The sequence below is a fragment of the Mizuhopecten yessoensis genome, unplaced genomic scaffold, assembly GCF_002113885.1.
Source record: "Mizuhopecten yessoensis strain PY_sf001 unplaced genomic scaffold, ASM211388v2 scaffold716323, whole genome shotgun sequence".
NCBI classification, from domain to species: Eukaryota; Metazoa; Mollusca; class Bivalvia; order Pectinida; family Pectinidae; genus Mizuhopecten; species Mizuhopecten yessoensis.
Genome location: NW_018480059.1, coordinates 30,404 through 43,625, shown reverse-complemented (window position 1 = coordinate 43,625; position 13,222 = coordinate 30,404). Strand labels below are relative to the sequence as shown.

General features: G+C 34.3%; 1 protein-coding gene across 1 annotated transcript; it reads right to left on the bottom strand.

Moving 5' to 3' along the window:
- Nucleotides 1-1,078: 1,078 nt before the first annotated feature.
- Nucleotides 1,079-12,925, bottom strand: LOC110443068 (putative gamma-glutamylcyclotransferase CG2811). The gene is made up of 3 exons (XM_021487042.1): nucleotides 12,766-12,925; nucleotides 6,675-6,831; nucleotides 1,079-4,136 (listed from the first exon to the last, which is right to left on the bottom strand). Exons 1-3 carry the CDS (start codon nucleotides 12,786-12,788, stop codon nucleotides 3,843-3,845), a joined length of 474 nt encoding a protein of 157 aa, XP_021342717.1. The 5' UTR covers nucleotides 12,789-12,925; the 3' UTR covers nucleotides 1,079-3,842.
- Between the last annotated feature and the right edge of the window lie 297 nt (nucleotides 12,926-13,222).

Genomic DNA, 13,222 nt, shown 5'->3' with positions numbered 1-13,222 from the left:
CAAAAACCGCCTAAAAGTGTAAAAAAACATGATTTAACCCAAAATTTGACCCACGCAAGTGGATTTCTTTTCTGAAAACCTGTCTTAAATAAAATATCATCTACTCGGTCGCAGAAACTCACGTTTTAGCATAGGTCCTCAAACTGATTTTTTCACAATATTTACACATGTGCTGAGTACAAAAAAGGCTACATGAAAAGCTAGCTTTTGTTGTGTAGACACAGATTCGTAAATGGCCAAAAATGTAGTCTCAAGCCAAATTCGATTTTTTTTTAAATGTTAAGCCAACATAGTCCAATTCATCATGTATATGCCAATTTAAGAGCTGATTTTTAAAAAAAGTTTTGATACATGTAATATTACAAGTGTTATTCATTGTACAAAAATATCACCCATGACCATTGTACGCTACTGTACACTGCTACCTTATACCAGGGACGTATATATATACTGTTCCTGCTTATACATCACTTTCTTTTTCCCAAAATTTAATGAAAACCTTTTAAATGTCTGGAAAATGACACAATAAGCAAAAAGATGTTTCCTTTCTCACTTCAAAAGTGACCGAGTAATATGAATTCTCATGAGAGGTGAATTTTTACCAATTCTGCTCTCAAACTACCAACAAAGGGAGGTAATCTGGAAAATTAAAACTTGAATAGGTTTGTAATTTTTGATGAATTCAATTTCTTTTTGGGTGAAATATCATGCTTTGAGATCATGTGCATGTGAAAAACAAAACGGTACAGTGATGCTATGATGTTTCTGTCTTGTTTGATAACGTCATAGTAACTGTGATGTCGAAATTCAGATATTGTTCGATTTCACTCAAATTTAGTATGGACCGCATTCTTTGTGAACCGTTTTGAGACGACCTACGAACTAGGATGTGATAAAGCGGTATATAAGAATCTACAATTATCATTATTATCATAAGGTGTTTTATGCCATTGTGATCATTTTCTGATGTATCGTTGCGATTATTGGGGCAGTTTGGGAGACTTCTGTAATGGTCCCCATTACAGTTAGTACTTGTTCTTATTGTAAAAACAAACAAACTCACTTTTGAATAGTGTCGAGACATTAGTACTGTACATGTGTTTTATTTGCTACCCAGCTAAATCATATATATATATCATAAGTATCTCGATAAAAGTGACCTAAAGATAATATCAGCTTGCTTTGCGGTTCGTCTCGCACTTGCAACTCTGACGGAATATTAATTTCAGCAACAAAAAAATAGTATGCTTTCTAGCAGTTATTTCATGGATAATTTATCCGTAATAAGTAATGTGTGTCCCCCTTGGTATTTTATAATACTTCCTAACTTTGAATCACTTGCTTTTTGAAGCGACCTTAAAGTTTCCATTTCAAATCTTACTTTCTGAAGGTCTCGGGTTGATTGTTGGAAACCTCATTTTCCACGGATCCTCGGAGTCATTTCGGCAGAGACAGAAAAAAGACGTATCGGAGTGTTTTTCTTCTTCTTAGAAATATATCATTTATTATCCCAGCGGTGAGCCATAAGATTTTAGGGGTTGGGGCTCATGTGGTTCCGCACAGTGCACATAATCATGTATTCAAACAGTACTATAGAATTACATATCACATTTCAACATGAACAGTCACAAATCACGTTTGTGTCATATTTACAAATTCAATAATATTACTTACTAAATCATCCTTATGGAACTCATATCAAAGCATAGTTTTCTTTAACGGACATGTTATTTGTTAACCTATATTTGATGAACAACCCCTGTCTCCGGCACACAAACACACATGCACGTTTACATAACACGCATGAAGGCACGTCCTTAAATGACTTTAGCTGTTAATAGGACGATCAATAAAATAAACCAAAGCAAATCACTTGATGAACAATCTTTTCTTCTTTTTCATTTGATAATAAAATCTGTTTTACGTGAAATATTTGAGAAATTTGTAACAAAAGAACAGCTGAAAGTCAATATTTGAAATGGCATTCATAAACAAATTCCGTCTCTTGAAAATACAGAAACAACTCCCAAGGGTAGAGATATACATACATTTATATACTTAGTTTGGCATTCTTTGCTTTTCCTGTTCAATCAAGAAGGACAAGCTTCCGCAAATAATATAAATTAAATAATCGACGCCACTTTTTATTTGATAAATTTATACCAATTTTTTAAATAAACTCTCGACATAAAACAAATTCATTTAGTTTTGAACATAATAAAAACAAGCATTGAAAAGTCTCAATCTCACTTTCATACACATGACATAATTCATACTCATCTTGACCAATCATTTTGACCAATCATCTTGACCAATCATTTTGACCAATCATCTTGACCGATCATTTTGACTTCATTTTCGTAAAAAATGGAATTACGTGCAACATAAGACCACACGGTAGTGAAAATAGTTTCAAAAGTATGACAGAAAAACTATTTATCTTAGAATTCTGTAGCTTTCCGACATTTGAATTTTTCTTGTAAAACACATAAATAAAAAATACGTGTGGTTTTAGGAAACGTTTGTACTTTATCACCATTATCATTCGTAAATAGAATAAAAGGTTTCGACTCTGTTCCAATACATGTATGGCAATTCTTCGAAAAATATTTATAATCTGGAGGAATGCAACGCATGCATGACATTATTAAAAACGAATAACAAATTTCCATCCATATTATTTTTCTATCCGTGAACAATCTCAATAGCACGTACCCTAGGAAACGTCGGTATCGCTTCAAAGGTAAGGTGTTGTAGTTTATATACATCAAAGGAATTGGGCATAAATTACATTAACATTATGCACGCTCTTTCACTTTGTAAAACAATATTATATGCTATACAATGGAAGACGACTAGGTGTAACATAATATCAAATCTAGCTATAATGTGAATAACAAATAGGCGACAGACAAACACTCGACACACTCGTGATTTCAGACAGATCTTGATAGGCAAGACAGATAAAAAACAATTTTCTTATTCCAGCCATTGCAAAATTGCTGGCAAAATTGGTTCGCCATTCTTTAGAAATCTATCATTAAAATACATAAAATAGTGTCCCCGTTAGTAATACTTCATTCTTCACCCGGAACATTTTCATGGATTTTAAAATGTAAAAATATACTTTTGGTTAAAAACTTAAGGTCTTTATCAATAAATGTACAGTAAATAATTAAGTACTTTGTTAATAAAATCCGAAGTTTTATTTAAGTGTTACTGTATTAAGCATTTTCACAAATACTTTTACATTGTCAGTGGTGATTGTAGCTCACCTGGTTCGAAGGACCGAGGTAACCTTTTGCCATACTGTTGCCTTCATCATTCGTCATTCTTCAAACGACTTCATCGCTGATTAAACCAAATTTGGTTGGAAGCATACTCAAGTGGTGGGGATTCAAAATTGGACAAATGAACTCCCGGTCGGTAACGGGCAGGGTGGGGGGTACCCCTGGGAGCGGGGATGGTTGAGCCATAAGATGAACACAAACATGATATAAGAATTGACTCCGGGGTCTGGCCCCATCAATAGGAACTTAATTTCTGTGTCACAGCTTGGAAAAGGTTGAACCCTCCCCCCACCCCCATAACGATATATACAATTTGTGGGCATATAATATAGTATGGATATATATTCTTTTAATAGGTTTGGCCAAGGGGACTGACCCTATCCCCGCGTTTTCATTGACCATACTAATTCAAGTTAGAATGTTTTTACGCATCTTCATTCTGTTGTGCATCAGTTGCCGTGGACACTAATTGGTGTCCTAATTTTAGAGTAACAACTTGACGTATACATAAAGGATATTCCCAATATGAGGTAAAAGCGGTTACGAATTCAATCAATCGACATTTTTCACCGAGGAAATCAAATTGTAATTCTTTCCGACATCCCTTGAGCTACTGGGTACGTATGGCAAGTCATGTGAACCGTTGGAATCATAAGTGTCATAAAAGGGCAGCTTTAACAGATCCTCCCGAAAGTTGAACAGGAGATAACAGCCACAATCTACAGTCGAACCATCCTCACTTGTGACAGGGATCATCTCGCGACGGTAGAAGGTTGGGTGACGTTCAAGTTCGTCCAAGACCTCCAACATCCGGTCATCAACTTCGTACACCTCGCCCTTGATTTTCTGTTTGTGAAAAGCAAATATTTAAACACGATATTTATTGTTTACATATCATTGTACATGCCATTCTTTTATATAGGGTCTTCAAGGACTTGTGATGATGAAGTGTCTTATTTACAAATAATTCATAATTATGACAATCTATAACACCTAAATTCATTAACACAACAAACTCCAGGCATTACTCTGGCCCTTCCGCAATGTGCTATGCCCCCAAAATAAAAGTAAGAACTAATCCACATATGGTGATGAAATATATATAACAACGAATGCCTAGTCAGCCTGGGCTAATGTATATAATATCTATTCTTTACGTCAAAATATAATGGAATGTACTGCGTGTTCTACTTCAGTGCGTATAAGGAAATGTGACCTAGAAAACCAATCAATTTGATTTGAACATATTTTATTGCAAATAACAGATGTTGCAAACGAATTGGACACAAGTTTTGCCAACTGATTCAAGTCCTCTTCGACAAAAATTAATTGATTACAATACATATCACGCAATGTTAGAGTTACTTAAATATACATATGACAAGAAAGAATTGTTTTGCGACTTCACAATTTTGCTACGTGATACCTCGTTTTTATTTCACCAGCACGACCACTAGCGCAGCCGATGTCACACTTGTGATTAGATGCGGTTGGAATTCGGGGGAGGCTTTAGGACGAGTGTCGCAGATGCTCGCTTATTGGTGCAATCAGAACATGCCAAGTAATACTTTAATGCCAATCAGAACATGCCAAATAATACTTAGATATTTAATTACTTAAAAGTGTTGTTACAAAGTTAAATTGTAATAGCTCCCCGTGTTTTCATGTTTTTGACGATGCTCTAATGCTAACACTAAGTATGTTTCTCGTCTCCCAATCATCCCATAGATTATTTTTCTTTTGATCTACCCTTGTTTGGGCCAATTTTCTTGGGTCAGTATCCCTACCTCTTCGGTCTCCAAAAAAGACGAAAATCATGACAAATCAGAAAAATATCAAAGCAAGGTGATGAAACATATATAGATAGTATTAGATACTACTATAGCGAAAGCATGAGAGAATGTTTCAAGCATAGTAACTAAAAGTACGTAGGTAAGAGCATGCGCAAATTTCATGCAGATATGTTTAGATATTTAAAGCACATGACTGTATATAGATATATATATATGGGTCAAAGAAGTAACATAGACGGTAAAATCCCATATAACACTGGATCCTAATGGAGGTATGTCCGTAGGATACGAATTACTTAAAATATTATACGGGGCAAAGAAGTAATTCCAACAGTGTGGACAAGTTTAGGTTGTCAAATTTTCGGATTATTTTCAATTATAGTATATCAATTCTATCTTCTTGTAATATGATGTATATGTACATGTAACTGTTCTGTTTCTCTGTGTCTTGAAAAAGGAGCGGATCGCTCCGAAAATTTGACAACCTAAACTTGTTCACACTGCATGATAAAAGAGAAGTAAAGATGACTAATTAAAACATAAGATGAGATTAAGTCTAGGTAACTTAAGAGCAGGCCCAATTCTTTCCGACCATATTTGTGATGAAACAGGAAATCCTTTTCTTTCTCTTATATCAAGCTAGGCATTCTATATTCCTGCTGACCATACATTTTAATCAATATAATTATTTAACACTTTTAGCATAACACCATCTGCAGCATTCTATTATCGCCTTGATATAAGGTCTGAATTAGATTAGATCTAAGTCCGTGATGTTTTGTATCCTATACACATGCCTTACAAAGTGATAAGATAAAGATGCAAAGACAGGGATACCGAATATATCATCCCTATGTTTTAAAGCGGATTACACACAACCTACTGTACATACAGGACTCTTAAGTCTNCAGATTTATTTTATTTCAATTATTGAGAAAACACTCTTGTATTTTTGTAAAACATTAAATAGTCCACGTAAATGCTCTCAATATTAAAATAAAACAACATTTATCAAATGGACACCAAAATCTCAAATAGCGAATTCTTGCCCATATACATTATACGTATCCGATACGTATAATGTATATATCGTGTTAAAATCCACCCAAGATATATTCTTGATAGTATTTGGTTAAGGATCACCAAGCTTGTAGTAATCCTATGTTTAAATCTTTCTCGTTAATTTCTGATGGATTAGACTAAATACACATTATGTGAGGATGTAATGTAACCAATTACAGAGATCCAAATTCATTACAATATATCACAACGAAAACAACTTGGGTAGAGGTTAGAACACCATTTATATAGCAGACTACCTATGAAATATAATATTTCTTAAGTTCTTTGCAGAAAACACAGGTTATCGAGAGAGTAAACATTGAAGACCGAAAAATGTTTTTTTATATAACCATTACATACCAAAAGTGATTTTTCTTAAAATCAGTAAATCAATATCGAAAAAATAAAGCAATAAGAGCTAGGCTATGCCCCTGAATAAATAAAAATTAACAACAACCTAATACATCCTTGATACGTAATATTGTAAGGTGACGTAATACCAGATCGATACTACCAGTATCATACTTACATTGCCGGTTCCCTCAACAGGTAACATGAACGGAATATTGAACTTCGAGGCTATCACCAGTGGGTACTTCTTGGTGGTCATTCCAACACCTAAAGATTTATAACAACCATCTTTTGTGTCGTCAAACAGTTGAAAGTTCGGCTGACCTCTTTGCAATGTTCCATACACAAACACTTTCATCGTTACAAAAAAGCAACACTTCAGGACACGTGTGAATAAGTTTATACATTAAGTCGAAAAGTGATCCTGAGGGAATTTATGTTCCGGCGAAATGGCATCTATTTTAGAGTTACTTCCCGTGCGGTCTTTCTTCCGGTCAAAAAATGGGGACGAGTAAAGACCGGCAATTGGAACTAGATTTTCTGCAATCGGGAATTCGAATCGTCTCGTTAGGGAAGGTGCCGATGATTCACGATTGGTTTCCTTCTCACATAGTCTGTTACTATCGTTTCTGTTTGTTAACTATATATCACAAATACATATGATATATTTATTTCGTTTAATGAATATTACGGTATTTTGATACAACATGCACCGTATTGCTAACACATACTAACGTGCAAAAGTGTCACTCGAAATACAAAACTTCCCGTATATTAAAATTTTAAAACAAAATATTGTTTATAACAGGGGCATTTATATATATATTCCTTCTTCTTTTTGGTCTTCATACTATAATGATACAAAACACTATACAATTTTTTCAGATGAAGCAACAGTAATATGAACTCATTAAATTTATTTTCAGCAGAAGCGAGCAATAGAGAAGGTTTCCGTTATGGGATACTGTTCAACTCGAATTAAGGGCACTAGCCTATCAACAAGTTTTACTTTATAGATTTGTATTTACCTGACAAATCCACAAGCGTCATTTGGTTCTTATAATTAGGAAGGGGGTAATGGAAATGGAAAGAAAGTAATGTAATATAGGCCATTTCTTAATAAAACATATGCAATGCAAATTTACTGCTTCATCTGTTTTGTTTTTTACGCTGACAGATATTTTTGTTTGCCACTTGTTTAGTTGCATGATAAGCAGACTCTCTTTGGACCATAGACATTCACATCACATTCATATTTGTACACGTCATCATTAGTCTTTTCCTCTCTATTGCAATCTTCACACATTAAGGTAAACAATAAAACATTACTGAAGCCATCTTGCAAACATTCATATATACGCTATACAGTTTTATGATCACACTCATGACCAAAGTTAAAGTCGTACAACTCACGTATTATCGATGGTCCTTAAATGTCAAACTGATTGTGCTACCTGGTCAGGATCACAGAAGGAGGATTATCATTTTATGAGGTGCATATATAAAGCTACGTCATCTATTTAAATGTCATCATTTGGCGGTCGTTTGAAGATTTACATGTCTAGACATTTATGTTGCCACCAGGCCTACACCGAAGCGAACACCTTTTTCTGAGTCTCTGGTCCCCAGCTGTCAAACAGTCCAGATCCGACAAACAGATTCAAGCACATATATAACAAATATTGCAATGTAAATCAGTTAACCACAATGTTGCATAGTCGTAGTGATAGTGCATGGCAAAGGCTTAGAAGGTATACTGTGAAGGTACTGCCGAACAGCCGTAGGTAATATTAGAGGTAAAGTGGGTTGTGAGCAGGTCAGATATATGTGTGTTTATATGTTAAATAGTATGGCAGGGCTGTTTAGTCACCTGAATCACTCGGTTGACCTATTACGATTGCTTTTTGTCTTGGTTCATTCTCTCTCGTGCATAAACATTCAATTTTTCAGCTTCTCAGAAACCACCTGTTTTGTTGAAAAATGGTGGTAATCATCATCAGGCTTTGATGGGAATGAGAATTTGTTCTCTAGAAGTTTCAGATCCCCAGGGAGCTGAGATGTGCGATCCTAGGCCATATGGGTTATAGGACAGTTGTAGGTGATTTTGACATCTGCAATATGGAAAACAGATACATTGCTGCTATGTTTGAAGAAGCATTTTCTCATGCTATTTCAATGAGACGGTGACTACATCTTGTCCTGGAAGGGTACCGTGTAGAAGATTCTGTCTATCTGAGATGTACCGTTTCTCTAGTGGAATGTGTAATATGTCCATATAGTAGAGATATAAATATAGTGTGTATCAATTACTGCAATACTTTCAACTGATCACATCTTATCTAAAAGTTGCTAGTAGAAATGCCATTCATTGCTCATTATGCCTCATTGGGGAACATTATATTGTCATATATGAGTGTTATTAATTTGAAGTTAGATCTGCTTCACGCTATGTGTATCATTCTTAATTTTACCCTATGGACGTCTTGTGTTGCAGTTTAAAATGCATTTGTGGAGTCCTATTTTGTTCTCATTGTAACAATACAATGTACTAAGACATACCAAAATCCACGATTTACATATTCAACATATGGTTTTACTAGATATATATGTACATTTAAAATACATCAAAATTTAACAATAAATAAAATAATCCATCGAAACACCACCGATAGTTATAGTTGATCCAGGAATAATCCGCCTGACCCTTTTTTCGAGGAAAAACGTCTTTGAGAACAAATGAATCCAGCAAGACCGATGTAGAACTTATTTGATCAGGGAGTAATCCAATATAAATCTCAAAATATGATAATTGATGGAATGGGAAAATCTGCAGCTGATTCAGGAATAAAATCAATAATAACAGGTTTCACATATAATGATCCATACTTGGAGGTAGAATTAATACAATAGACACTGACGTATGAAATCTAGGAGTCATTCAGTAAGTGTTCTTTCTTTATCATGACGTATGTAATCTAGGAGTTCTGTAGTAAGTGTTCTATCTTAATCATGACGTATGTAATCTAGATTCATTGAGTAAGTGTTCTATCTTTATCATGATGTATGTCATTTAGATTCATTAAGTAAGTGTTCTATCTTTATTATGACGTTTGTAATCTAGTATCCATTTTAATTAAACTTCAATGCTGTTCTCTGCTCGATGTGTTGCATTTTCCCCTTAACATTGATCCAAAAGCATGTCGATTTTTTATATTGGTTTTGGACTCTAACTTTTATGTTATTGATACTTGTGCGGCTCCTAATACTTTCAAGATCTTTGATTATATATCAAATGAAAAATACAAAAAAAAAATGAAATCCTCGTATATCTGTATGTTAGTATAGTTCAATAAATATGTAGTTCGGCGTTTAATCTGAAAGCTAGAGCCCAGTAACAGTGGGTCGAACTGTAATCATGGACTATGCGGCCTACACACTGGTCCAGAATTTTCTATTGAAAACAAAAAATGAATTTCAAAGAATAAATTTAAGTCTGCCTTTATATCTTTTCTATCCTAATTTTTGTTGTAGACAAGCTCCCTCGGACAATGATCGGAGTCCTTGTTGACGAAAAACTACTGACCGTATACGTAAGGATATTTCCAATATGATGAAGAAACAGTTTGAAATTCAATCATTCCACATTTTTGACCGAGGAAATGAAGTTGCGATTCTCTTCGCGATCGTCGTTGTCTTCCCTCGAAATATGGGGAACATATGGCAAATTATGGGAACCTTTGGAGTCATAAGTGTCATAAAAGGGCAGCTTTAACAGATCCTCCCGAAAGTTGAACAGAAGATAACAGCCACAATCTACAGTAGAGCCATCCTCACTTGTGACAGGGATCATCTCGCGACGGTAGAAGGTTGGGTGACGTTCAAGTTCGTCCAAGACCTCCAACATCCGGTCATCAACTTCGTACACCTCTCCATTGATTTTCTGTTTATGAAGAAACATTATTTAAACACAAAGTTCATTTTGAACCTTCATATTAGGGTGTTATATAAAAGGGTTAAACAGGAAAGTTCATCAATATCTTAACCTCGATAAACAACATTTCATTGTTCATGTCACAAGTATATTATAGGGTCTTTTGGGACTTGTGATGATGAAGTGTCTTATTTTCAACAAATATCACAAACTTTGGAACAATACTTTTGAATGGCAAATACCGGGTATTGTAGTCTGACCGTTCCGTAGAGAAAATATACTAAGTCCTCAAAATAAAAGTAAATCTTACTATTTAAGAAATAATCCACAAACGGTATGTGCTTGTGTTGTGGTGCATATAACATAACTGTGTAAATGTTGAAAACAAACGAATGCCGAGTCAGTCTAAATTAATTGTATTCCAGCATTTTTTAATAAACCCAGCCGTAATATACAAACACATGTTTTTTTTATATATATTCTGAACGTCAAAATTTAACGGAATGTACTGCGTCTTGTACTTCAGTGCGTATAAGGCAAAATGACCTAAATAGTAATCCAGGTAGTGTTATTTAGCTGTTTGCAACTTCACAAGTTTTCCACATTTTACCTCGGGCAGTTGATATGATACTTGTTTACACTACAGTCTGTATAAAAGATATTCACACGCATGCCTGTACCGTCGCTCGACATAGAAAAATCATCCATTATTCGGGGAAGGCTTTTGAAGGAATTTCGCACATGAATGGTTTATTAACGTAATTAGAGCAATTAGAATATGCGCGCTTGTTTCCATATCCTAATTAGACTTGACTTTTAATCAATAAAAAAGTGTTGTTAAAAAATTAAATTATAAAAGCACCTTACAACTATTTTAATGTTAGCAATTAATGTATACTTCCCGTCTCTTCTGACCTACCCTCTTTTTTGGCCAATTTTCTCTTTTATCATTTATTTCAGTAACTTTGCTTTATTTGTTCTATAGAAAATAAGCAAAAACTACCTTCCTGCCGACCATTCATTTACTCGACGAAATAGGAAACCATGTTTTTCTTTCTCTAAAAAGATACACTTTTTATATTTCGGCCGACAATATAAATTAACATCAATATAACATTGTGTAATACCGAGAGCTGAACACCACTTGTCGCATTCCATTATCACCTTGATATAAGTCATGACATGTATATCCTATACACAAGCCTGTCAAGTCATAAGATAATGATTCAAAGTCAGGCACACCACATATTTATGCCCTATTTTAACAAAGTACTCACGCCCAACTGTACATACAAGACTCGTGAGACTATGTACGCTTCGTGTTAATCATCCAAAGATATATTCTAGATTGTGTCAGGTTAATGATAGGAAATCTTATAGCAGGCCTATTTTTTAATCTTTCTTGGTAATTTCACGGAAGTTTAGACTAAGTTCATAGTAAGTTATAATATAATCAAATAGACATATGAATACAAGTAGGTCATGTAATGTTAGTGGCAAAATGTACAGTTAATACAAAAATAGTTTGAGTAAAGGTTAAAATCCAGGATATCGCAGGTTATATATGAAATAAAGGTTATCCTCGACATTTCAGGGGTTACTCTTTCTTTCGGTTATTGAGAGCGTGACCCTTGTATTTCGAAGATACGAGGTAGCTTATGTTTTTATTGTTTCCGTCAATTGTCTGGAAGTCGACGTTATTTTGCTGATATCAGTCCTATTTTGTATTAACATTTATTAGAATCGTGGTAAATATGGAATTTCTGTGGTAAAAACTATTGTAGAATAATCTCTATTTTAACATCAATTTTAATAATCACTTAATAATTTGAATTTTGTTATTTGGTTTGAAATTCATTATCATAAAATCTGAACAATTCTTTTAAACATCGTTTTATGACGTTGTCTGTTCTAAATTTAGTTTTCTAATAATAGAAATTAAAATGAATTTATATTTAATATAAAAAAATGTATTTTGCAATTAATTTAGGTATAAAGCAAACAGGTATGGCATAATGTTGTAACTGTACGGTTTTAATGTGTTCACCAATTGAATCAGAATTGTAAAAATTATACATAATAGGCCTATATACATAAAAATAAACCTTATATATCCTTAATTCCTCATAACGCAAGGTGACAGAATACAAGATCATTACCAGTATCATACTTACATTACCGGTTCCTTCAACAGGTAACATGAACGGAATATTGAACTTCGAGGCTATCACCAGTGGGTACTGTTTTGTGGTCACTCCAACACCTAAAAACTCATGACGACCGTCTTGTGTATCGTCAAACCATAGGTGGTGGGCACGTCTATCANCCTCTTTGCAATGTTCCATACACAAACACTTTCATCGTTACAAAAAGCAACACTAAAGGACACGTGTGAATAAATGTATACTATCCAATTGACAATAGATAAGAACGTTAAGCTATGTCCCGCTGAAACTAAAGTTGAATTAATCTATAAACGCAGAGTTACTTCCCCATACAATCTTCCTCGAGGTCAAATAATTGGGAGCGAGTGAAGACCGGCACTTGAAACTAGTTTTCCTTGAATCGGGAACTGTCTCATTTACGGAGGTGTAGACGATTGCAATAGGTTTCTCTAACGTTGACGTTTACTATCGCTTCTGTTTGTTAACGATATATTACAAATTAACCTGTAAAATATGTTTTAATGTGTATGGAGTACTTTGATGCTAACATACACCATACTGTTATACTTGCTAACCTACAGAAGTGTCATTGAAAATATATAAAACTCACATGAAATAACGGGCTTCTTA

What these genes read in the sequence shown, in the direction of transcription:
- LOC110443068 (XM_021487042.1), bottom strand. Translation starts at nt 12,788, where the DNA reads ATGAAAGTGTTTGTGTATGGAAC. An exon ending in AAAGTGTTTGTGTATGGAAC is followed by an intron (nt 6,832 to 12,765) that starts ATTGCAAAGAGG and finishes TGTGTATGGAAC; the next exon opens with ATTGCAAAGAGGTCAGCCGA. An exon ending in CTGTTGAGGGAACCGGCAAT is followed by an intron (nt 4,137 to 6,674) that starts GTAAGTATGATA and finishes TTTCACAAACAG; the next exon opens with AAAATCAAGGGCGAGGTGTA.